This window comes from Hyphopichia burtonii (genome assembly GCF_001661395.1).
Source record: "Hyphopichia burtonii NRRL Y-1933 unplaced genomic scaffold HYPBUscaffold_1, whole genome shotgun sequence".
In the NCBI taxonomy this organism is placed as follows: domain Eukaryota; kingdom Fungi; phylum Ascomycota; class Pichiomycetes; order Serinales; family Debaryomycetaceae; genus Hyphopichia; species Hyphopichia burtonii.
In genome coordinates, this window is record NW_017963728.1 from 2272279 (window position 1) to 2293081 (window position 20803).

Here is a 20803-nt window from a genome sequence, read left to right on the forward strand (position 1 = left end):
CTCTTAGTACGTAGTCAACCGGCTGTATACTTGAAGAAAGTGCTTATGAAGAAGCAGTTGTAAGAAAATGCCTTGAAACTATACTAGGATAATGGCAGTATTTCAAGTGATTTACTGCAAAATTCAACGATAATTGAAAAAATTTCAACAATAGCTAAAACATTTTTAATCTTTTCGAGCAAAAAAATGCCAGTTATATCTTCTACAAAGCATCACCACCCATCTCAGCACCACCCATCTCAGCTTATTAGAGCTGAGTTAGGAATCAGTTATACTTAGTATAAAGGCAGTTGCGACATTCAATGTTTTGGAGACATTTTTGTGCGACATTTTTAACCAGAAAAAAACCCATTTATCTCTACGTTGAGAAATGAAGGATATCAACACTAGGTAGTACTTTTGAAAGGTTGATTGAATAAGTATACATACAATGAGTGATTCAGAGTTAGGCGGAGCCCAGGATTTGAATCAAGAAAACGTTAAAGTTGAAGAGTCAAGCCAAGACTTGAGAAACGGTATTGATGATCCAGTTAATGAGGAAGAAGGTGAAGGTGAAGAAAAGGTTGCCATAAAGCACCAGTCGGAAGGCGCTGAAGATATTTCAGGACAAGAGGAGGAACCAGAGCAGGAGCAGGAACCAGAGCAGGAGCAGGAACCAGAGCAGGAGCAGGAACCAGAGCAGGAACCAGAGCAGGAACCAGAACAGGGACAAGAAGAAGCAGAACAAGAAGATCAAGACGATGAGAATATCTATTCGATGAGAGCACATAAACGATCTAATGAAGAAGAAGCTGGAGGAGTGACGAAGAAGAAGAACATCAGAAAAAGTACAAGGGATGAAACACCAGATGATGGCTCAGGATTTGTTCCATTCAATGAAGATGGTGCATACGATGAAAACAATGAACCAGTCATTGATTATAGTAATGAAGACCCATCAAGTAGGAAAAGAAGATTATTGGAAGAAAAAATGACAGCAGCATTAAAATCTCAAACTGTTAGACGTCGTAAAACAGATGAAGATGACTTAGAAAGAATGCAAGATGATAGAATTGATGCATTAAAAAATAAAATGATTGAAGCTGCTAATTTAGATGTTGAAAAAAATTCCCAAGGAGAAATTGCAACTGAAAAGATAAAATTATTAAAAGAAGTGAGTGATGTTTTATCAAAGGCAGATTTAGCTATATCAATTTTAGATAATAATTTATTAGAAGCGGTTAGACTATGGTTAGAACCATTACCTGATGCTTCAATGCCAGCTTATCAAATTCAAAAAGAATTAATTCATTCATTAGAAGTTTTACCAATTAAAACTGACCATTTAGTTGCTTCAGGTATAGGTAAAGTATTAGTCTTTTATCAACGTTCTCAAAGAACTGAACCAAATTTGAAAAAAATTGTTGATCGTTTAATTGGAGATTGGACGAGACCAATTTTGAATAAATCTGATTCTTATAAAGATCGTACTATTCAATTCCATGACTATAATAAAAACAGATTCACTAATCAATTATCATCTACTAAACGCACTAAGCCAAAGGAAACTAAAACATTATATGAAGAAAGTGCCGAAAGAAGAAATAGAGCTGCAATCCCATCAGCAAGAACCACTGCTTATAAAATTGCACCAAAAGTTGATCCAAGTTTATTAAAGAGATATCAAGGTAAGGGACAAGATGAAAGATTTAGAAGAATTAATCAAAAAATGACATTAATGAATTTTAAGAAGAAGGCAACTAAAAAGGGTGGACCTTCAATTGAAGGTAGAAATTTAGCCATGTAATATATCTAGGTAAATAAAGAAATACAACGATAATAATAATATTATATATAATTTTTTATTTTTATAAAAGAAATGGAAGAAAAGAAAAAGACTTAGTCATAAATTCAAACAATGAAATAAGATTGAAAGGTAGTAAGTAAAATGTGAAATGGATATTTATAAATCAACCTTTTTTTTGTAATTACAAGTATTCAAAAGGAAATCAAATATTCAATACAATAATCAATCTTCATTAATAAAGTACATATATTAATATATATTATCACATCCCACAATAAAACATAAAGTATTTAAATCAAATTTCATTTGAATTAAAATATTAGGATGATAAATCTATGATCTTGGTTTTTCTTTCTTTTCTTTCCATAAAGCTAACAAGGAGACACCAGAAACCTTGACAACCTTGAATCTAACACCTGGAATATCACCCTTAGCTTTACCTCTTCTACCGAAACCGGCTAATAAAACTTCATCATTTTCATCAACAAAGTTTAAACAACCATCATTTGGAACGAAAGCAGTAACTTTTTTACCGTTTTTAATTAATTGAACTCTAACACATTTTCTAATAGCGGAGTTTGGTTGTTTAGATTCAATACCAATTTTTTCTAAAACGATACCTTTGGCGTGAGAAGAACCACCAAATGGAGATGATTTGAAAGCGGTACCTAATAATCTGGCTTTATAAGCTTGATCAGCCCATCTGTTGTTACGACGGTGAACTCTTAATTTTCTAGCAGAGTTAAGACCTCTTGGTTTACCGTTACCCATCTTGACTTATTGATATATGTTAATGTTGAAAAAGAAAGGAAATGGATTCAATCAACTACCAAATAAACTAAAAATTTTATGAAAAGTGAGAGTAGTGAGATTTTCTCACTTTTTTTTTTTTTTTACCTTCACCCTACAGATTTTTCATTTTTGTTTTTTTTTTTCTTTTTGTTCTGTTGTGGTGAGCCCTCCCGATTATGTAAGCGCCCTCACGTGTTGCTTGTCAGTTCTCGAGGGCTTCAGCCCTAATGCGATAAAACAACCGATAACGCAGCACAAAAGAGTGGGGAAGGATTGCTGCAATTTTCTCATTTCATATACAAGTATCTTGATGTTTTTACAGTCACTAAAATTACATACAATTACAGAGTGATTAGTAGGCTAGTATACATTTAAACATAACATTATAGTCAATATAGTGTATGGAAAGAATTAAATAAGCTTAACGTTTTAAAGACTTTCTGTTCTTTAATAACTTTAATAAGAATAAAAACAATAAATCAATTTGATCTTTAAACATGAATAACAAACCTTGAACGAAAACACCTTTTAACAATTGAGGAGCAATACCTTTATATAACCCTTTAAATTTTTCAGTTTCCCATAAATGAGATAAAGCATGGGTGAAATGTTGAAATTTAACATCATCTTCATCAAAATCATCATCATCATCATCATCATGTTTTTTTGATTGGTCTTTATTAGGTTGTTTTTTTTGTAACATTGCTTTAGAAACAATTAAAGGTTGGGTTGCAACGGTAGCTAAAGATTTAGCCAAAACCCCAATTGAAAAACTTTCCAAAGGACCCAAATATTCTTTAGAACCAAATAAAATTTGTTTCAAGCGTTCATAAGAACCATAAGTAATTGAGGGATTAATACATAAAACCAAACTCACTCTTAAACCTCTCCATAAACCACAAACTCCGTCTTGGTCTAAAACTTCTCTAGTTAATTGATATAAACTTTTATGAGTTTTATCAGTTTGTTGTTGGGTAGTAATAACCCCAATTGGCATAGTAAATAATTGAGAAATTGCAGCAGCCAATGCACCCAAGAATAATTCGGTAATCGTAGTCGGCTTATGATTTGGAATATGTTTATATAAATTAGCATAAACTCGTTTAACAATCGTATACCAATAAAAATAAGAAAAATTTTGAGCAGCAGAACCAAGAATCGATGAAAAAAGTCCATGATACCACCCCAATACACCCTTTTTAGCATAGATCTTCTTCAATGCATCAATAGTGTTCTTATATTTTAGCTCTCCATCCTTACGTTTTTGAAGATAAACACTCTCGTCTGATTCTGATGAGACTATCGGACTTGATGATTCCTTATTACTTTTTTTAACCTGGGTCTGAATCAATGTTTTACTCAAATCTAGAGGATACACCAACGTATTGGCAATTGCTGATGCCAATGCTCCACTAGCAGCTTTTTCAAATGGTGATAGTGACATGATTTTTGGCTTATGATTTGATTAGTGAGGGGATCAATCAACTTTCAAAAAAAAAAAAAAAAAGTACCAAACCAAACTAAAAGCAACAAAATATGGGGATTCTCTATTAAATAAATAAGTATTTGATAGTAAGAACCTTATTAGTTAATGCAATTGATGATAAATATATGTATATATATATATACTCGGTTGATAAGATGAGGTCTTTTATTTTTTCCCTCTGGTTGTTTTATTTTTTGGTGTGCCTGTTTTATTTCCTAAACAAAAATCAACCGAATAATCTATTAAACTACTCCAACAATTATCCACCGGGTGCTCTATAAGAATTGAAATCAGAAATCAACTAACGGTAATTCTAAATAAAACTAAAACTAAAACTAAAATTAAAACTAAAAGTAAAAACAGACAGTCTGCCAATTGGGAATCAGTCGGTATTTATTTGATAGTACAATTACCGAGGTCAAACCCTAAATTTTCATCGGCTCAAACGTCTGCCTAATCTCAAACACATGCGTACAACTGTCGCAGTGCACCCGTGCACCCACCATAAGCGTTCGCCTTCAAAAATTCTTGCACCGTGATTTCCTCGGACTTGCTTTCAGTTTGATTCCCCACAATTGAATTACTGCAAAATCATAACTCCCGGTATTTCACAGGTTAGCAGTTCCATACCCGGACCTTACGATCCGTGCCACAGGTGACGATCACTTCTCTGGCATGTTGGTTGCCAGATACGTAGCTTTTGATTCGGCCCTGGTGGGCTTCTAGCTCAGCGATAACATGGTGTGATACCAAGTCTACGCCTCTGATGACCCCGTCTTCCCCAATGACCCAAACACCACTACCATCTTGACGCCATTCTATCATGGCGGTGGAATACTTATCTTGAGGTGACATGGTGCTTAAGTTTTTCAATATTTGATTTCTCTTTGTAGTCATGTTTTTGGAAGGAGTGATCTTGGGGAACTCTTTTAATGAAACAACGATGAGTCTCATGTAAGGTTCGTGGGAGGTCCCCACTGCAATCAATGGGTATTGATGGTTGAAGATCTTGATACATCTTGGAGAGAATATCGATGACAGAAACTCGGCGTCGTTCAATGATATCTTGTATACTGGGACGATTTCAGCTTCTTCCAATGTGTACACTTCCAAGAACGTGTAGTCATTTTTACCAATAACGATAACCAACTTATCTTGGTAATTGGTGACATCAATACAACTTCCTTGAATTGGTAATTTATACTGGGCCACTGGCACTAATTGGTTTTTGGTAAACTCGGTAACTTTAATCATGAAATCCCAGCCCATGGAAACAATATAGTTTCTTTCTTGTACCGAAATGTACTTGACATCACTTATAAGTTTTTGGTGTGTTTTCAAATTGGTGATGGGGCTAATTTCATCATTTTGGATTTCGAATATCCAAATATTACCATCCATACCAACGAGTATTACTTTATTACTATTTTCAATACTAACAATCTTCTTTATAACCACTCGGCCAATCAAATTAGTCTCTTCTTTCACGATTTTCTTGGTTTTTAAATCAATCATATAAAACTTATTATCAGCACTTCCTAATAACAACATGTCATCACAAAATATCTCACTAGAAATAACCAACCCATTAATTATTTGATTCCCAATGGCTGATTCACTGTTTTGAGGATACGGTGTTGACCATGGGACGAGTTGCTTATCGCTAATTTCTCTCAATTCGTCATCTGATATCTCATCAATATGTAATTTGTCTGAAACCCCATCGGTTAACTGCTTAAAATTGCTTCGATCATTGACAATCTCTTCTAATGATTCTTTCGTAGGTAAATCATCCACATCGCTGGAAATTGGTACTCCAACTTCTTCTTCAAACTTTCGAAGAGTATGATGTAAATTCTTTTCCTTTAAATAATGCGCTACTAAATTATGGATTGACATTGGCTTCTTCGTTTGACATCTTATCTGAAATTTTTCATCTTCTTGTACTCGCAGACTAAAGTATTAATCTCGCAATGCAAGTTATTGAGATTTTTACAGGTTGACTGGCTCCCATTCTAACAACTTACCTTTTGATCTTCACCAAAGCAAGGAAGTGACTTTGATTGCCCTAAGCATTCTTACATCCTGAATACTCCCTATACATTGAATGTAATGGGACGTTTTCACCCAAATTTTGATGCATATTCTAAAATAATTGCGAAAAATTTGCAGCTATTTCTCAAAGTGGTTGGTCTTTCTCGTCAATGGCGAATTGAAAGAAATAAGTCTCTCTCTCTTATATTGTATCTTATATTAAACTACGTATTCTCAACGTTTAAACCATGAATTATGTAGTCTCTTATTCTTGCATCTGTTTATCCCCTACTCGACTGAGCACATTATATATTCAACATTGTTCCTTTCGGATTGCTATAAGTGAGAGTCTTTTTAGCTCCAAAATACCCAGTTTCCCGGCTTGTTCATCCGAGTTCTTTGTTACGTACTTAAGCATATATTACATTCATACATTTGAAAATGCATAGTGGCGCACACCTTTTGCACAACATTATTTTTTGAGTTTTCGAGCAATCTGATGAAAAAATATACATTACTGTATTGCATAAAGCTGTCAAGTGTAGTTGAATGCACAATATTAACAGTTTGACTTTTAACATAGTCAAATTTTACTTTTTCAAACAATACAGATATCAGTAAACCATAAGTTTGCAAATATCGTAAAAAGGGTTTTATAGTGTAGTGGTTATCACTTTCGGTTTTGATCCGAACAACCCCGGTTCGAATCCGGGTAAGACCTTTCTTTTTTGCAACCATCCTAGCATATTATTCAATAGTATTGGTTTTTCAGAATGATATAAACTGACATGGGACATGCTCTAGGCTGCTTATTTTTTTACAGTAAAAATAATACGTTACATCGTTTAATCTAATTTATGGAAAGGGACATCGAACTTTTCACAGTAATGCTTCGTTTGATTATTTTCCCAATACTTCGGTGGAATAAGATCGACACTAACTTCGTTAGTTGGTGCAATCTTCTCGAAATTCAACGGAATTAGCATGTCGCGTAAATCAATCTTACTTTCTTCGTAATCTATTAATTCCTTTAATTCCTCGAGCAAGGGAATTGGTTTTTGATTAATCCTTAGCAAATTTCTGGCATCAAGGTTTAACCAATCATTTGGGTGCTCCAAGATGTATTTTTCAATTATTTTGTTAATAGCAATCGAGCGACAATCAAAATAAAGTCTATCGTCATTGGGTTTCAATGACGGATGATTGGTATCACGGGGTGAAACATTCAAAATTTGAAGGTATTGACGTTTATTCATGCACTTGTCTAAGGCGAGAAAATAAGTCTCTTCATGGGGACTCTGTTCCAAAGATTTTGCTCTATTTACATTTCGTTTCACTTCAACCGGTGGATGCTCCTTTTTTTTGGTCAGAATTTTATCAGTGGGAGAATCCATATCGAATTCAATTTCGTCTTGGTTGGTAGTAGATTTCTCACTCGACTGGCCATCAGGATTGACAGGCGAATCCATATCAAATTCAATTTCATCCTCATTGGTAGTAAAGTTATTCTTTGATTCGGCCCCAGGAATTATAGGTGAATCCATATCCAATTCTATTTCATCCTTATTACCTGAAGTATACGAGTCCATATCTAATTGGATTTCGTCCTCATTCTTGTTACCAAAACTCTCATTACTGAGTGGCCTGTCAAGTTTAGTTGGATCCGAAGTAGGTTTATTATTCTGTGGGGTCTTGTTTCCTCCACTTATAGAAAAATCACCTCCTACCCTATTCGAATTCAATTTATCAAACTTCTTCGTGATAAAGCCCTTGGATAACTGATCTCCCGAGTAAAGGATTTGGGCTTCAAATTTTGTATGCAAATGTGATGAAAAATAGTAGTTTGGTCGTAATTTATTTAATATAAGTCTATTAAGAGGACTTCCCAATCGACCAGTTCGAATGTCATCTTTGAAGAAGGGCTTTTTACGTATTAGCAGCGAAACATCACCATAATCCCATATACCTTGAGGCCAGTCATGGCTGACAACGATATCAGTGTTGAAGTCCTGTAGATAAGTTTTCAAGAAATTTTTAGGTTTGACATGGTATATAGATCTGATTATGCTATTGTCATAGGGTAATTTCAATTCGTGGTCATGATGGCTTTCAGCATTAAAACTATGATAATTCCATATACCACTAATCCCACTGATTTTAATGCCTTTAAACCATACTGAACCAGCAGCACCCAAATAATATATGTTTGGGGCAACCCAACCACCATATTCGAGTTCTTTTAAGTATGAGGAACATTCATGATTACCACCAATGAAAATTGTCAAGACAGGAGCCTTCTTTTTCCCACTATAATAGGAATGGAAGTCTCTCATATGTTTGAATTTAGGTGGGACATTCATTGTCTCGAGATCTTTCCGGTTCCTGTTTGCCTGAAAATCACCACAGATGATAAGAAGATCTACTGGTGGTTTAGGGTTGAACTTGGTTCTTTTCGATTGACCAGAGACCTTATGGTCTGGATTGGCAAAAAGAGCATCATATATTGCGTCAAGCTCGCCATGGCAGCATCCTTCAACTGCTATTCTGACGTTCTCCATAGCTTACCCAATTCCAAGTAAAGAAGATTGACATTGAATCTCCGTTTTTCTTGAAACCGAAAAACGATAATTGGTGCAAGGATTTTTTCAAAAGCAGATTACAAACTACAAGTCTTCCGTATATATATAAATTTTTCATTTAATTTTTGTATTCGAATTTTTAAAATCTAAACTAGATTAGAGTCAATCAAAGGGAAGCATCTAAAATTTGTAAACATGTTCTTTGTTGTAGCCTAATTCAGCCAAGACACCAGAAACTTCACCTTGGTCGGATGGAGAGTTTTTCATACCAGAGAGAGCTTTGTATAAACCTGGTGGACCACAGATGAAAATTTTGTTATCTTTAGATGGACCGTCCAAGTTCTTTTCTAAGAATTCTTTAGAAATGTAACCGGTTTGACCTTTCCAGTCATCGGATGGTTTATCAAGGAAGTATTCAATTTTAACTTGATCTTTATGAGTTTCGGCAATCTTATCTAATTCATCTTTGATTAAGATATCATCAGCAGTTAAGTTACCATAGTACAAGTTAACTTTAGTTTTATCATCAGGATTTTTAGTAATTTCATGTAATAATTGATACAATGGAGTGATACCGGTACCACCACCAATCAAATGGATAGCTTTATATTGATTTGGTTCCCATTTCCATTTAACAATTGGACCTTTGAAAGAAACAGTATCGCTTGGTTTCAATTCAGCTATATGTTTGGAGAATTTACCATTTTCATAAGTTTTAATAACAAATTCAATGGTACCCTTTTGGTTAACATCAGAAACTGGAGTGTAAGGTCTGATAACGTTATTACCTTTAGGAGTAACGTATTTGGCCATAACACAAGAAGCAGTGATTAAACCACTGACATCGTCTTGGTCTTTCAATTCAAAAATATATCTTTTAGTATTATGAGAAAGTTTGATAGCTTCTTTTAATTTTAAATCAACCCATTCATCACCACCAACAAAAGTTTTACCACTTTCATTTCTAATTGGATTAGCAGTTGAAAAATAGTAATGTTGATAAGCTAAACCAAGAGAACCGGCAGTAACGGCCAATGGCAAGAAAACTCTTGGATTAGAGATGGTGGAGGTTAATCTAGAGGCGAACGACATTCTTACTAGCATAAATAATACCTTCAATTGGTTAAAGGAAGAAAGATAAAGCTTATTTATAAGTGAGCAAGCAGAGGACGAATTGCTCCATATAAAAAAAAGTGAGAAATTGTGGTTGTTGGCTTAACTATTACAAATATTTGATAGCAGTGCACTACCGAAGTCTTTTCAGTTTACTTCATTGCCATTGGATGTTTAAAACACCGGTAGTAAATGACCTTAATAAATTACTACACTTATCATTAAATGCTATCTACACCTATATACAATAATCAATTGCGCTTAGGAAATGGAAAATCCTCGATTTCAAAGTGTTTTTCCTTCTTTTTTTTTTTTTTATTTTTTTTTGCATCAAAAGACAAAGTTTCATTTGGTGATAAACCATTGACCCAATGGCAACTGTAATCTTGTTTCGAGAATCTTGTGACTTTGCTTCAACCCGCATGTCTCTTTCATAAAACTGAAGCAACTATATTATCATGGAGCAAGTCAGTTAGGCTATATGGGTTATACGGATGATGGGGCCCGGACTGTATACAGTCCCCGGCAAACCCCAGTACATATGAGTCGATTTTTAATCAAAGGTGCTATCTACTAGGCACTAGAGCTAGGTCTGTTGGTTTTCCTTAAAGATTCAAAAATATAAGCAGTATGTTGAAGAATAAGACCCACAGGGAGCTACTTCATCTTTCCAAGTGCATTGTCCAGCCATTGATCCCGCAATTCCATAAAGGTCAAGCAGGAAAGGTTGGAGTCATAGGGGGATGTGAAGATTATACTGGAGCACCGTTTTTCCTGGCCCATTCAGCAGCATTGGTTGGAGCAGATTTAAGTCATGTTATCTGTGAGAAGCTAGCAGCTCCGGTTATCAAACTGTACACCCCCGACTTGATGATTCATCCGTACTTGTATGAATTGTCAAATCCTGACATTGAGAAATATATTGATGATTCAGAATTGCATAAATTGCAATCAACGTCCATCGAGGAGCTTTTGAATTCGAGGCAGCCAAAATTAGATGAAATAATCGATAAAAGAGTAATGCCCAAGATGGTGACGTTACTCAATCGAATGGATGTAATCATCATTGGACCAGGATTTGGAAGAGACGCGTTGATGTTGAAAACACTTATACGTTTAATAGAAGAAATTCGGGTTTTGAATAAACCGATAATTCTAGATGCTGATGCCTTGTTTTTACTATCAATAAAGCCAAGCTTAATCAAAAATTATTCGAAGGCTATTCTTACTCCCAATGTTGTTGAGTTTGATCGTCTTGCTAAAGCTCTTGGTATTAAGAATGATTTGAAAAATCAGGAACTTGATCATGCTGTCAATAGTTCTCTTGAACTATCGACCAAACTCGGTGGGGTCACTGTCATACGTAAAGGTGGCCAAGAAGTCATTGCTAAAAATGATCAATTCTTGGTGAACGATGTTTCGGGATCTTTAAGAAGAGTGGGTGGCCAAGGTGATACATTAACTGGAGCAATTGCCACCTATGTCAATTGGGCATATAATTATCAAAATAAAGTCTGGGATTCTCAGGAGGGAAAACTCACCACTGATGAATCGGTTTTACTTGCATGTTTTGCTGCTTGTACCACCGTTAGACTAGCCAGTGCTAAAGCATATAAGCAATACAGTAGATCGATGCAGACCTCCAATGTCCACGAGTTCTTGGGCCAGGCCTACGACGAGTTATTTGAGGCGGAAACCTTGATCAAGTTGTAGCATTTTTGCAGTTAAATATAAGTTTTGTTATCGTAAAATTCTGTCTTCTCACGTGATTGTTAGTCAATTTGTAGTCGTCGCTAAATACCGAGGTCATTTCCCCATACAAAAGCAAAAAACAGAGAGGAAAAACGAAAAAAAAAAAAAAATTTGAATCATCCACTGCGAATAAAAGGCGTGCAGAATCTTTACTAAATAGGCTAATAATAACGAGGTTTATCATTAGAAAAGCATTTTTTTTAATAACTTCAACAACTTATTCTTCTTATATATTCAAACATGGATGCAAGTTGTGGACCATCGAACGCATTACAGAACCTTTCAAAGCACACTCAGCGTGATCAGTCATTACAAAATGAGTTTATCAACAGAAATGGACCAGTGAATCCGGGGCAGTCATTTAGATCGAATTATACTGGAGTTGATCACCAGTTAAACCAAGATTTCCAGCAGTTTAATCAACTGCAGAATATGAATGGGAATCCTGCGTTCATGAACCAGTTTGGCCCGGCGCCGCAGATCCCCGGACGTCATCATGAACAAGCACAGTTCAATCAGTTTAATCAGTCACAGACCCATTTTAACCAACCGCAACTTCACCAACCGCAAAGTAGTAATTCAAAACAAGGGTGGGTGCAAGACTTTTCCAATTTGGCTATAAGTAATCGACAGCAACCAACGAATGACTGGCACACTCAGTTTATGAAGCAACAAGGATTTCAACAACACCAACCACAAGCACAACATCAAAGGGTGATGCCGAACCATGCGTCGGGATTCCAAATGAACATGAGAACAAACTTATCTCAACCAATGAACCAGATGGCAGTACCCACCGAGCATCAAGAAATGCATCGGATGGAACAAGAAAAGCAAGTTTTCGACGACCAATTCGACCAATTAGAAAAAGAACTCGAAGCACAAGCCGTTCCAGAACAGACGATACTGGAGGAGATAAATGAGGTATCGACCAATGAGAATGAGAAGGAGGAGTTTGCCAAAACTGCCCAAAGAGTGTATGATTCAATGTTATCCCAGCAAAATACTCAAACAACAGAAACAAGTACCAAATTTCAACAATCGGATTTTCTCAAATTGATGAACTCTATATCCAGCCGGAAAGTCGAGCTTTCACAAGAAGGGAACAAACTAGTGAATGAGAGTGGCCAGGATATTCGAAATCAGGAACATATATCAAATTTAGCCGATCCATTACAGGATGTCAGAAATGAAGTGAGACAAGAACCCTTGAGTGTCCGACACGACAATACCGATTACCATCGTGCGGTCCACGAACCCCAAATGAATACCGAAGAGGCTCTAAGAGGCCACTTGCCAGATCCTTTGGCCCACATAAAAGATGGTGAGCTCGATGCCTTTGAACCATTGCAAGCAGCCAGAATCGTAAGTGGAGACCAGGTCAAGGGTAACCAGTGGATGGAGGACTCCAACTGGGAAATCGAGCCCGATGCATTGCATGGATCCAGATTGCAAAAGGGAAGAATCCTAAATCAATACGAACAAGAGGTGTTTGATGATTACAGACAGGACGACGATTTCCATTAGTTTAGCACCAATTCAAGACAGTTAGTTTCCATGGACTCATGTAATTCCCCAAGTAGTTTAACCAGTACGGAACCGAACTCTAGTTCAACCCGAATATTTGCAACCAATTGTAAATCCCAATTCAGAGGAATGAGGGGATCGCACTTAAGCATAATGGGGCCAGGGTCGTGCGCACGCCACCACTTTCCCAGATCAACGCCAAAAAAAAAAAAAAGAAAACAGCAGTGCAAAAGAACACGGATTCAAACGGATAAACTCCTGGAGGTAAGCCCGGAAGAATCCAGAATCCCCGTGACAGAATAAACCCAAATAAAACAAAAATAAATAAAATGGACAACACCATATATACAAAGCCTTATTTGTGATTGCAAACTAAAACGATTACATCATGGATGAGAGTCTAATGGCAAATGACATAATCGGGTTGCAAGTGGGTTTATTGTCAGCAAATTCGGGGTTTAGTGGTCCGATGAGCAAGGTGAGAAAGGGGTGGGTACGGATGTAGCTCAGATCTAGATGCACCAACAATCGCTCCAATTCCTCCGGTACCTCCAACACCAACAATACCTCCAACACCTCCAACACCTCCAACACCTCCAACACCAGTACGCTAGTACAACCAGTACGGTGGCACAACCAGTAGCGTAGTAGCGTAGTAGCGTAGTAGCGTAGTAGCGTAGTAGCGTAGTAGTGTAGGCGTAGTGAAGGGTGAGTTCTGGAAATGAGTATGGAGGATGGGGGAATGGGGAGATACGAGGGCATTGCCGGTCGACCTTCTCGCTATTACATCATCCAACATCCGGAGCACAATTGAGATCCGAACACAAAAGACACTTTTCTTTTACTCGTTTCTTTTGTGCTTTTCTTTTCTCAACCAAAAAAAAGAAAGATTCGATAAGATAGTCGTTGGGCCCCCTCTTCCAATTAATATAAATAGCTTTGAATATCCATAGTTGGATGAAGTTTTGGATATTGCAAATTAATCAACTTAAATAATCAACAATGACTTCTGCTATTCCATATAAAATCGAAAAGCCATTCAAAATCTCCATTATCGGTTCTGGTAATTGGGGTACTGCTGTTGCTAAAATTGTCAGTGAAAACACCGGTGAAAAACCAGATATTTTTGAAAAAAATGTTAATATGTGGGTTTTCGAAGAAGAAATTGAAGGTGAAAAATTAACTTCAATTATCAACAGAGAACACGAAAATGTTAAGTACTTACCAGGAGTTAAGTTACCAGAAAACTTGATTGCTAATCCAGACATTGTTGATGTTGTTAAAGACGCTGACTTATTAATTTTCAACATTCCTCATCAATTCTTACCAAGAACCTGTAAACAATTGATTGGTAAAGTTAGTCCTAATGCTAGAGCCATTTCTTGTCTTAAAGGTTTAGAAGTTGGTCCTGAAGGTTGTAAATTATTATCTCAATCCATCACTGATACCTTAGGTATTTACTGTGGTGTTTTATCTGGTGCTAACATTGCCAACGAAGTTGCTAGACAAAGATGGTCGGAAACTTCAATTGCCTACACCCAACCAACTGATTTCAGAGGTGAAGGTAAGGATATTGATGAATACGTCTTGAAACAAGCTTTCCACAGAACTTATTTCCACGTTAACGTCATTGGTGATGTTGTTGGTGCTTCTATTGCCGGTGCCTTGAAAAACGTTGTTGCCATTGCTGTTGGTTTTGTTGAAGGTAGTGGTTGGGGTGATAACGCTAAAGCTGCCATTATGAGAATTGGGTTAAAGGAAACCATCCACTTTGCTTCCTACTACAAAAAATTTGGTATCAAAGCCTTAGCTCCTCCTGAACCAACTACTTTCACCGAAGAATCCGCTGGGGTTGCTGATTTAATCACTACTTGTTCCGGTGGTCGTAACGTTAAAGTTGCTAGATACATGATTGAAAAGAAGGTTGATGCTTGGGAAGCCGAAAAAGTTTTATTGAACGGTCAATCTTCTCAAGGTATCTTGACTGCTAAAGAAGTTCATGAATTATTGGAAAATTATAAATTACAAGAAGAATTCCCATTATTCGAAGCTACCTATAGAGTCATTTACGAAAATGCCGATGTTAATGAATTCCCAACCATCTTAGAAAATTAAGCATCCTGAATTACTTTGATAGTATTTTGTATATTAGTTAATAGAATTTTAAAAAATTAAGTTATTGATAATTTGTTTTTTTGTACTCTAATTTCCTACCCTCGGAAATCCTCGAAATCGGACTATGTCTGCATCCTCATCTTGAGACGGTTGCATTTACGCAACCTTCGAAACTGGTGCTTATGAACTCACGAGCCCATTGGCTAATACTCCATTGCTTCATTGCTGGTATAGTGTGCTGAGGCACTTGATGCCTCTGGAACAGTCCTGTAACTTGCTTATTGATATTAAAACTTGCCTTGACCGGCTATTTTTATACTCGTACACCTTGATGTACTTACTTGTACTTAATATAATACTTAATACTTGTACTTAATACTTATACTTATTACTTGCTCATACATACTTATATTTTAATACTGATTGATGTAGTTGAGGTAATTGCAAAATTGCAAAATCACTTGCGCATGCTAAATTGACGTCAGGAGAAAAATTGGTACTCCACAACATTTCAACTGGTTGTTACTACTATTCAACCAGGATGGACTCGAAGTACTTGGATAATATAAAGCAGTATAAGCCGGTGAATTATCTAAATAGCTCGCTTTCGATTTGGCATAAATTGCCGGTTGCTCGTCGACTGTCGGTGTTCATTCTATTATTCTTTGGTTCATTAGGTGAATTAAGAGTTGTCTTAACTAAAAGATCAACCAAGTTGAGAAATTTCCCCGGTCATATCTCTTTGCCCGGTGGCAAGGCTGATAATGGATTGGAGTCGGAATGGCAGGTGGCCAGACGTGAAATGTTTGAAGAAATTGGTATAAGTGAATCAAATCAATACTTGAAAGAAAATTATGGGTTTGTCATTGATCATATAACTACTTTACCTTGCTATCTTTCAAGAACTTTCTCAGCAGTCAAACCATGTATTGGGTTTATGAATTTTGATAATCCTGAAATATCAGAAGTTGAATTGATTCATAATTTGAAATTATCAGTAAACCCGGGGGAGAGCTCGTCGGTTTTCTCTTGTCCTTTGAAAGATTTTCTTTATCCTTTGAAAGAAGGCTTGGAGGATGGGGTGGATGCTGCTCCTTCTGCTTTGGAAGCTTTACTGAGAAGCTCCCATCGGGTAAAATGGGGTGGCATCCCCTGGATGTTGAGATCTTATGTTTTTTTACAACATAATGAAAATGAAACCGGTTGGTTAAAGGAAATGGCCAGCTTATCCACTTCGGAAGAGGAGTCGGTGGATGAGTCTGGTGATACTGAAGATGAAGCTGCTAAAAAAAGACAATCTCCTCCTCCACCAAAACGCCAAAAGAAAGATTTATCGAATTGGGGTAGACTCGGCTCAAGACGTCTTTCTGATACCAATGAGAAAGTCTATGATGTTTGGGGGCTAACCGCAAACATCCTACATGATTTGGCTACAATTGTTTATTCTAATCCCGACTCAAATAAAGCCTTAGGTGAAGAAGAATTAATTCATAGTATTTGGGATAAAGGTGGTCAAATGAAAGAAAAATCTAGATCTGATCTGGAAATCGCTTTAATTGAATCCAATTCAGTGAAAGATTTTGGTTTTGGCGATATCCTACCAAGAACAGAATTTAACAGGTTAAAAAATCTTTATAAAATATAAGTTATTAGATTATCAATTTGTAGATAAGTATATTCTCTCACTGAAAAAAAAATTGATGTCAATCTTTTTTTTTTTTTCATTTCTTCATTCAACATGCCAGAGGATAAGTCTGTGAACAAGATCGCTTCCGTACTAGAAGACGTTTCGATTAAAGATGTGAAAGAAAAACCACTGGCTTTCAATCTAACTCCCTCCGTTAGTCAGGAATCGCTCTCATCAATTGATCGTAAAACCATACAATTACTAGAGCTACTAGATCAATATCAAATCCTAGTTGAAAAACTCTCTTTGGGTTATACCAATGGGTTTCTCACGTTGAGTAGAGCTAATTACAATAGTGGTATAACCAAAAAATACGGTCCAGACTCCTTTGATTATAGACCTTATAATGCATGTAAAACCATCGAAGTAAACGGAGATTTTAAATTGAATGAGTTACTACCAAAACCACAAAAGAAGATAAAGAAGAATGACAAAACAACTGAAGATCCAAATACTCTGAAATCGTCAGACATTCAATTGAAATCAAATAATGATACCGGATCCTTGAAAAATCGACATTTGAAAAAAAAAATTGAAAAGGAGGAAACTACTGAAATTGACAACGTTGAAGTACGTGATCCAATCTACCAATTTGGTGGTTTAGTACCTTATCAATTGAGGCAATCACAGGACTATTTCAGTGCTGTTGTTAACGACTCTATTCGCCTAGTAAATTTAAAAAATAAAATTAATCGAATAGTCGAAGAAATTGATTCATTCAAAGAAACCTGATTAATACTGCTACAAAAGAAAAAAAAATCATCAAAATGCAAATATTTTATTATACAAAGAATTAGTTTTCAACATCACTATATAAATCGCTATCATTTTCATAATCCTCAGGCTTAATTTCAGGTTTATCGTCATCACTTTCGCTAGAAGATTCGTCATCTTTATCATCTTCAACCACTTCACCGTTCTTTCTAGCTTCTCTTCTAGCCTTTTTAGCTTCCTTTTTAGCGAGCTTGGCTTTAACATTTTCTTGTTGTTTAGTTCTTCTTTCGGATTTGATCTTTTGCAATTCTTGATGTCTTTTTTCCAAAGCTTTAATATCTTTATCTGATTTTTCAATATTAGCATGGTATATAGTTTTAGATGATCCAAGTAATCCTTCTTCAATTTTAACTAAAGTCATATTTATACGAGGACCTAACTCAGTTAATTTAATAGCCCTTTTCTTAGTACTTGGTGCAGTATTAGTTTCTTCTTCAGCTTGTTCACCCATTGGATCATCTTCAGTTGGTGCTGTAGCATTTTTCTTTTTCAAAATATTATTCTCTTCATTTTTAATTTCAACAATTGCATCATCTTCAACTTCACTATCAGAAGTAACACCCCCAACAGAGTATGGATCTAATACCAATTCGGAAATATCTTTATTCTTGGATAAATTTGGTATATTTTTCTTTGGATTGTGATGGGAATTAATCAATTTTTTTATATTCCTAGTTTCTTCCACTAATTTAGTGTTGATGGCATAATGCCTTAATTCTATATTCCCAGTGACAGGATCTTTGTTTAACATCAATACTCTTTTAATCCCTCCAACGTTAGTGCTTTGTGGTTGAATTGGAGGGAACATATTTTGGAAAACAGTAATCATTAATTTTTCATGATGCTCGAGTTCATTCATTTTGGACAGAAATCCATTCAAAACTAATAACGGAGGATTACGCATCTCAATTGAATCTCTTCCAACGGACTTTGGATGTTTCAAAATCAGTCTTACATCTTTCATCAATGAATATGTATTGATCTTGAATTGTAATGTTGGTCCTCTAGGCATCTTACCTATTCTTAATGAAATATTCCCAGTTTCCTCAGATTGATTGAAGATAAATAAATCTGAAACTCCCAAGGGCCCAGCCATAACAATGAAATCCTTAAGCTTATTGGTCTTACGTTCCCTTAAATTCACTGCAGTATGTGGTTGCATAACATTTCTAAAATCTTTCACTAATTGTGTTAACGAATGATTTCTTATAGATGATCCTAGCCTAATAACCATTGATCTGGGTATTTTAGCAAGCTCCTCTTCGGAAACTTTCTTATGGGTCCTGGTCTTGGTTCTTCTTTTAGCCATCGTATATCTATCTATTCAACCGAATAACTTAAACTGTTAGTTAACTTGACTCTAATAGAGCTGGTATTAAATGAAAGAAAAAATGAAAAAAAAAATTAGTGTGAGAGAAGACCTCATCACTAAGATAAACACTGTGTGCAGGTTTTTTTTTTTTTACTAGAAACTTTTTTTCCTCTTCTTCCCTTCGTTGCCTTAATAATTGAATTCTTCAACTTACTTTCAGTAACGAGGAAACGTAGTATTCATTGACATAAAATGGCTCTTAAGACAGACACCCTACATAAGAAGAAACCAAAAAGCTCCAGTAAAGTTGACGCTAAGTCTTTGGCAGAAAAAATCAAGAGAAATGCATTAAAACAGCAGTTGAAGGATAAGAAAGAAGAAAAAGAAGAAAAGAAGAAGGATGCCGAAGAAGCTATTGAAACTGTTGTTGACTCTGAAGATGGTCCAAAGTTCACTAGTTTCAGTGAACTCAGCTTGATTCCAGAATTACTTGAGGCCATTCAACAAATGAAATTTAGTAAACCTACCCCAATTCAATCTGAATGTATACCTCATGCTTTAGAAGGTAAAGATATCATTGGTCTTGCTCAAACCGGGTCTGGTAAGACAGCAGCTTTTGCTATTCCAATTTTGCAAGCTTTGTGGGAAGCCCAAAGCCCATTTTTCGGATTAATTTTATCACCAACCAGAGAATTAGCCTATCAAATTAAAGAAACTTTTGATGCCTTGGGTTCATCCATGGGATTAAGATCAACTTGTATTGTTGGGGGTATGGATATGATGGACCAAGCTAGGGAACTTATGCGTAAACCACACATTTTGGTAGCCACTCCTGGTAGAATTATGGATCATTTAGAACACACCAAAGGTTTTTCCTTGAAAAATTTAAAATATTTAGTCATGGATGAAGCTGATAGATTATTAGATATGGATTTTGGTCCAGCTTTAGATAAGATTTTAAAAGTTATTCCAACTAATAGAACAACTTATTTATTTTCAGCTACAATGACTAATAAAATTGAAAAATTACAAAGAGCTTCTTTAAATAGCCCAGTTAGAGTTGCAGTCTCTAACAAATACCAAACCGCTGATAACTTGGTTCAATCAATGATGTTAGTTAGTGATGGTTATAAAAATACTTATTTAATTCATTTATTAAATGAATATGTTGGTAAGTCAGTTATTATTTTCACTAGAACTTGTGCTCACTCTCAAAGAACTTCGTTATTAGCTAGAATACTTGGATTCTCAGCAGTTCCTTTACATGGTCAATTATCACAATCTCAAAGATTAGGTGCTTTAAATAAATTTAAATCTGGTAAGGCTAATATTTTAATTGCTACTGATGTTGCAGCTAGAGGTTTAGACATTCCTTCTGTTGATCTTGTTATTAACTATGATATTCCAACTGATTCCAAAGCTTATATCCATAGAGTTGGTAGAACAGCCCGTGCTGGTAGATCAGGTAAATCGATTTCTTTAGTCACTCAATATGATTTAGAAATGTATTTAAGAATTGAAAATGTTTTAGGTAAAAAATTACCAAAAGATCCCTCACCTTCAAAACAAGTTTTAGATGCTTTACATCATCATGTTGATAGAGCCAGTGCTGAAGCTATTAGAGAAACAAAAGATTTCCATGAAAAAAGACTCACGCATAGAAAGAAGAAAGATGATCATGATCGTGAAGAACGTTAAGAGGCTTCTCACAATTTTGTATTATAGATCTAGGTAAATTACAATTCAATTCTGCATAAATAATTATTGATTTATATATCTCTATATATAAATATATATGAACGATTTAGTTAAATTGTAAAAGAATGTAAAATTATATAACCAAAAT

At 35.6% G+C, this 20803-nt stretch overlaps 15 protein-coding genes and 1 non-coding gene across 16 annotated transcripts; 9 read left to right on the forward strand and 7 right to left on the reverse strand.

The window, feature by feature from the left end:
* The first annotated feature begins 544 nt into the window (after nucleotides 1-544).
* HYPBUDRAFT_118720 (uncharacterized protein) lies at nucleotides 545-1815 on the forward strand. Its single transcript, XM_020219203.1, has one exon. The coding sequence runs from the start codon at nucleotides 758-760 to the stop codon at nucleotides 1784-1786; it is 1029 nt and encodes a 342-aa protein (XP_020079414.1). The 5' UTR covers nucleotides 545-757; the 3' UTR covers nucleotides 1787-1815.
* A 169-nt stretch (nucleotides 1816-1984) lies between these two features.
* RPS23A (40S ribosomal protein uS12) lies at nucleotides 1985-2598 on the reverse strand. Its single transcript, XM_020219204.1, has one exon. The coding sequence runs from the start codon at nucleotides 2555-2557 to the stop codon at nucleotides 2120-2122; it is 438 nt and encodes a 145-aa protein (XP_020079415.1). The 5' UTR covers nucleotides 2558-2598; the 3' UTR covers nucleotides 1985-2119.
* Nucleotides 2599-2999: 401 nt separating this feature from the next.
* On the reverse strand, nucleotides 3000-4087 carry ANT1 (Ant1p; the record flags this gene model as incomplete). The annotated part of the gene is made up of 1 exon (XM_020219521.1): nucleotides 3000-4087. The coding sequence occupies exon 1, from the start codon at nucleotides 4020-4022 to the stop codon at nucleotides 3000-3002; it is 1023 nt and encodes a 340-aa protein (XP_020079416.1). The 5' UTR covers nucleotides 4023-4087.
* Nucleotides 4088-4317: 230 nt separating this feature from the next.
* Nucleotides 4318-5967, reverse strand: HYPBUDRAFT_151705 (uncharacterized protein). Its single transcript, XM_020220636.1, has one exon. The coding sequence runs from the start codon at nucleotides 5961-5963 to the stop codon at nucleotides 4680-4682; it is 1284 nt and encodes a 427-aa protein (XP_020079417.1). The 5' UTR covers nucleotides 5964-5967; the 3' UTR covers nucleotides 4318-4679.
* Nucleotides 5968-6290: 323 nt separating this feature from the next.
* HYPBUDRAFT_181134 (uncharacterized protein) lies at nucleotides 6291-6630 on the forward strand. Its single transcript, XM_020222898.1, has one exon. It carries the CDS (start codon nucleotides 6347-6349, stop codon nucleotides 6545-6547), a length of 201 nt encoding a protein of 66 aa, XP_020079418.1. The 5' UTR covers nucleotides 6291-6346; the 3' UTR covers nucleotides 6548-6630.
* A 117-nt stretch (nucleotides 6631-6747) lies between these two features.
* On the forward strand, nucleotides 6748-6819 carry HYPBUDRAFT_t14. The gene has a single exon. It is a non-coding gene; the product is annotated as a tRNA-Gln (tRNA).
* Nucleotides 6820-6943: 124 nt separating this feature from the next.
* DBR1 (RNA lariat debranching enzyme) lies at nucleotides 6944-8656 on the reverse strand (the record flags this gene model as incomplete). Its single annotated transcript, XM_020223411.1, has 1 exon — nucleotides 6944-8656. One exon carries the CDS (start codon nucleotides 8654-8656, stop codon nucleotides 6944-6946), a length of 1713 nt encoding a protein of 570 aa, XP_020079419.1.
* A 131-nt stretch (nucleotides 8657-8787) lies between these two features.
* On the reverse strand, nucleotides 8788-9777 carry MCR1 (cytochrome-b5 reductase). Its single transcript, XM_020220637.1, has one exon. The coding sequence runs from the start codon at nucleotides 9767-9769 to the stop codon at nucleotides 8858-8860; it is 912 nt and encodes a 303-aa protein (XP_020079420.1). The 5' UTR covers nucleotides 9770-9777; the 3' UTR covers nucleotides 8788-8857.
* A 256-nt stretch (nucleotides 9778-10033) lies between these two features.
* HYPBUDRAFT_151708 (NADHX dehydratase) lies at nucleotides 10034-11582 on the forward strand. The gene has a single exon (XM_020220638.1). The coding sequence runs from the start codon at nucleotides 10421-10423 to the stop codon at nucleotides 11501-11503; it is 1083 nt and encodes a 360-aa protein (XP_020079421.1). The 5' UTR covers nucleotides 10034-10420; the 3' UTR covers nucleotides 11504-11582.
* Nucleotides 11583-11782: 200 nt separating this feature from the next.
* HYPBUDRAFT_155268 (uncharacterized protein) lies at nucleotides 11783-13069 on the forward strand (the record flags this gene model as incomplete). The annotated part of the gene is made up of 1 exon (XM_020222094.1): nucleotides 11783-13069. The coding sequence occupies one exon, from the start codon at nucleotides 11783-11785 to the stop codon at nucleotides 13067-13069; it is 1287 nt and encodes a 428-aa protein (XP_020079422.1).
* A 190-nt stretch (nucleotides 13070-13259) lies between these two features.
* Nucleotides 13260-13927, reverse strand: HYPBUDRAFT_181163 (uncharacterized protein). The gene has a single exon (XM_020222899.1). The coding sequence runs from the start codon at nucleotides 13829-13831 to the stop codon at nucleotides 13451-13453; it is 381 nt and encodes a 126-aa protein (XP_020079423.1). The 5' UTR covers nucleotides 13832-13927; the 3' UTR covers nucleotides 13260-13450.
* A 157-nt stretch (nucleotides 13928-14084) lies between these two features.
* Nucleotides 14085-15580, forward strand: GPD2 (Gpd2p). The gene has a single exon (XM_020220639.1). The coding sequence runs from the start codon at nucleotides 14213-14215 to the stop codon at nucleotides 15182-15184; it is 972 nt and encodes a 323-aa protein (XP_020079424.1). The 5' UTR covers nucleotides 14085-14212; the 3' UTR covers nucleotides 15185-15580.
* PCD1 (8-oxo-dGTP diphosphatase) lies at nucleotides 15562-16829 on the forward strand (the record flags this gene model as incomplete). Its single annotated transcript, XM_020219522.1, has 1 exon — nucleotides 15562-16829. The coding sequence occupies exon 1, from the start codon at nucleotides 15726-15728 to the stop codon at nucleotides 16827-16829; it is 1104 nt and encodes a 367-aa protein (XP_020079425.1). The 5' UTR covers nucleotides 15562-15725.
* Nucleotides 16830-17048: 219 nt separating this feature from the next.
* Nucleotides 17049-17582, forward strand: VMA22 (Vma22p; the record flags this gene model as incomplete). The annotated part of the gene is made up of 1 exon (XM_020223896.1): nucleotides 17049-17582. A coding segment is annotated over one exon (534 nt), but the record flags the coding sequence as incomplete, so codon positions are not given.
* On the reverse strand, nucleotides 17527-19006 carry SSF1 (rRNA-binding ribosome biosynthesis protein). The gene has a single exon (XM_020220640.1). It carries the CDS (start codon nucleotides 18952-18954, stop codon nucleotides 17665-17667), a length of 1290 nt encoding a protein of 429 aa, XP_020079427.1. The 5' UTR covers nucleotides 18955-19006; the 3' UTR covers nucleotides 17527-17664.
* A 125-nt stretch (nucleotides 19007-19131) lies between these two features.
* HYPBUDRAFT_151712 (RNA-dependent ATPase) lies at nucleotides 19132-20161 on the forward strand (the record flags this gene model as incomplete). Its single annotated transcript, XM_020220641.1, has 1 exon — nucleotides 19132-20161. A coding segment is annotated over exon 1 (907 nt), but the record flags the coding sequence as incomplete, so codon positions are not given.
* Between the last annotated feature and the right edge of the window lie 642 nt (nucleotides 20162-20803).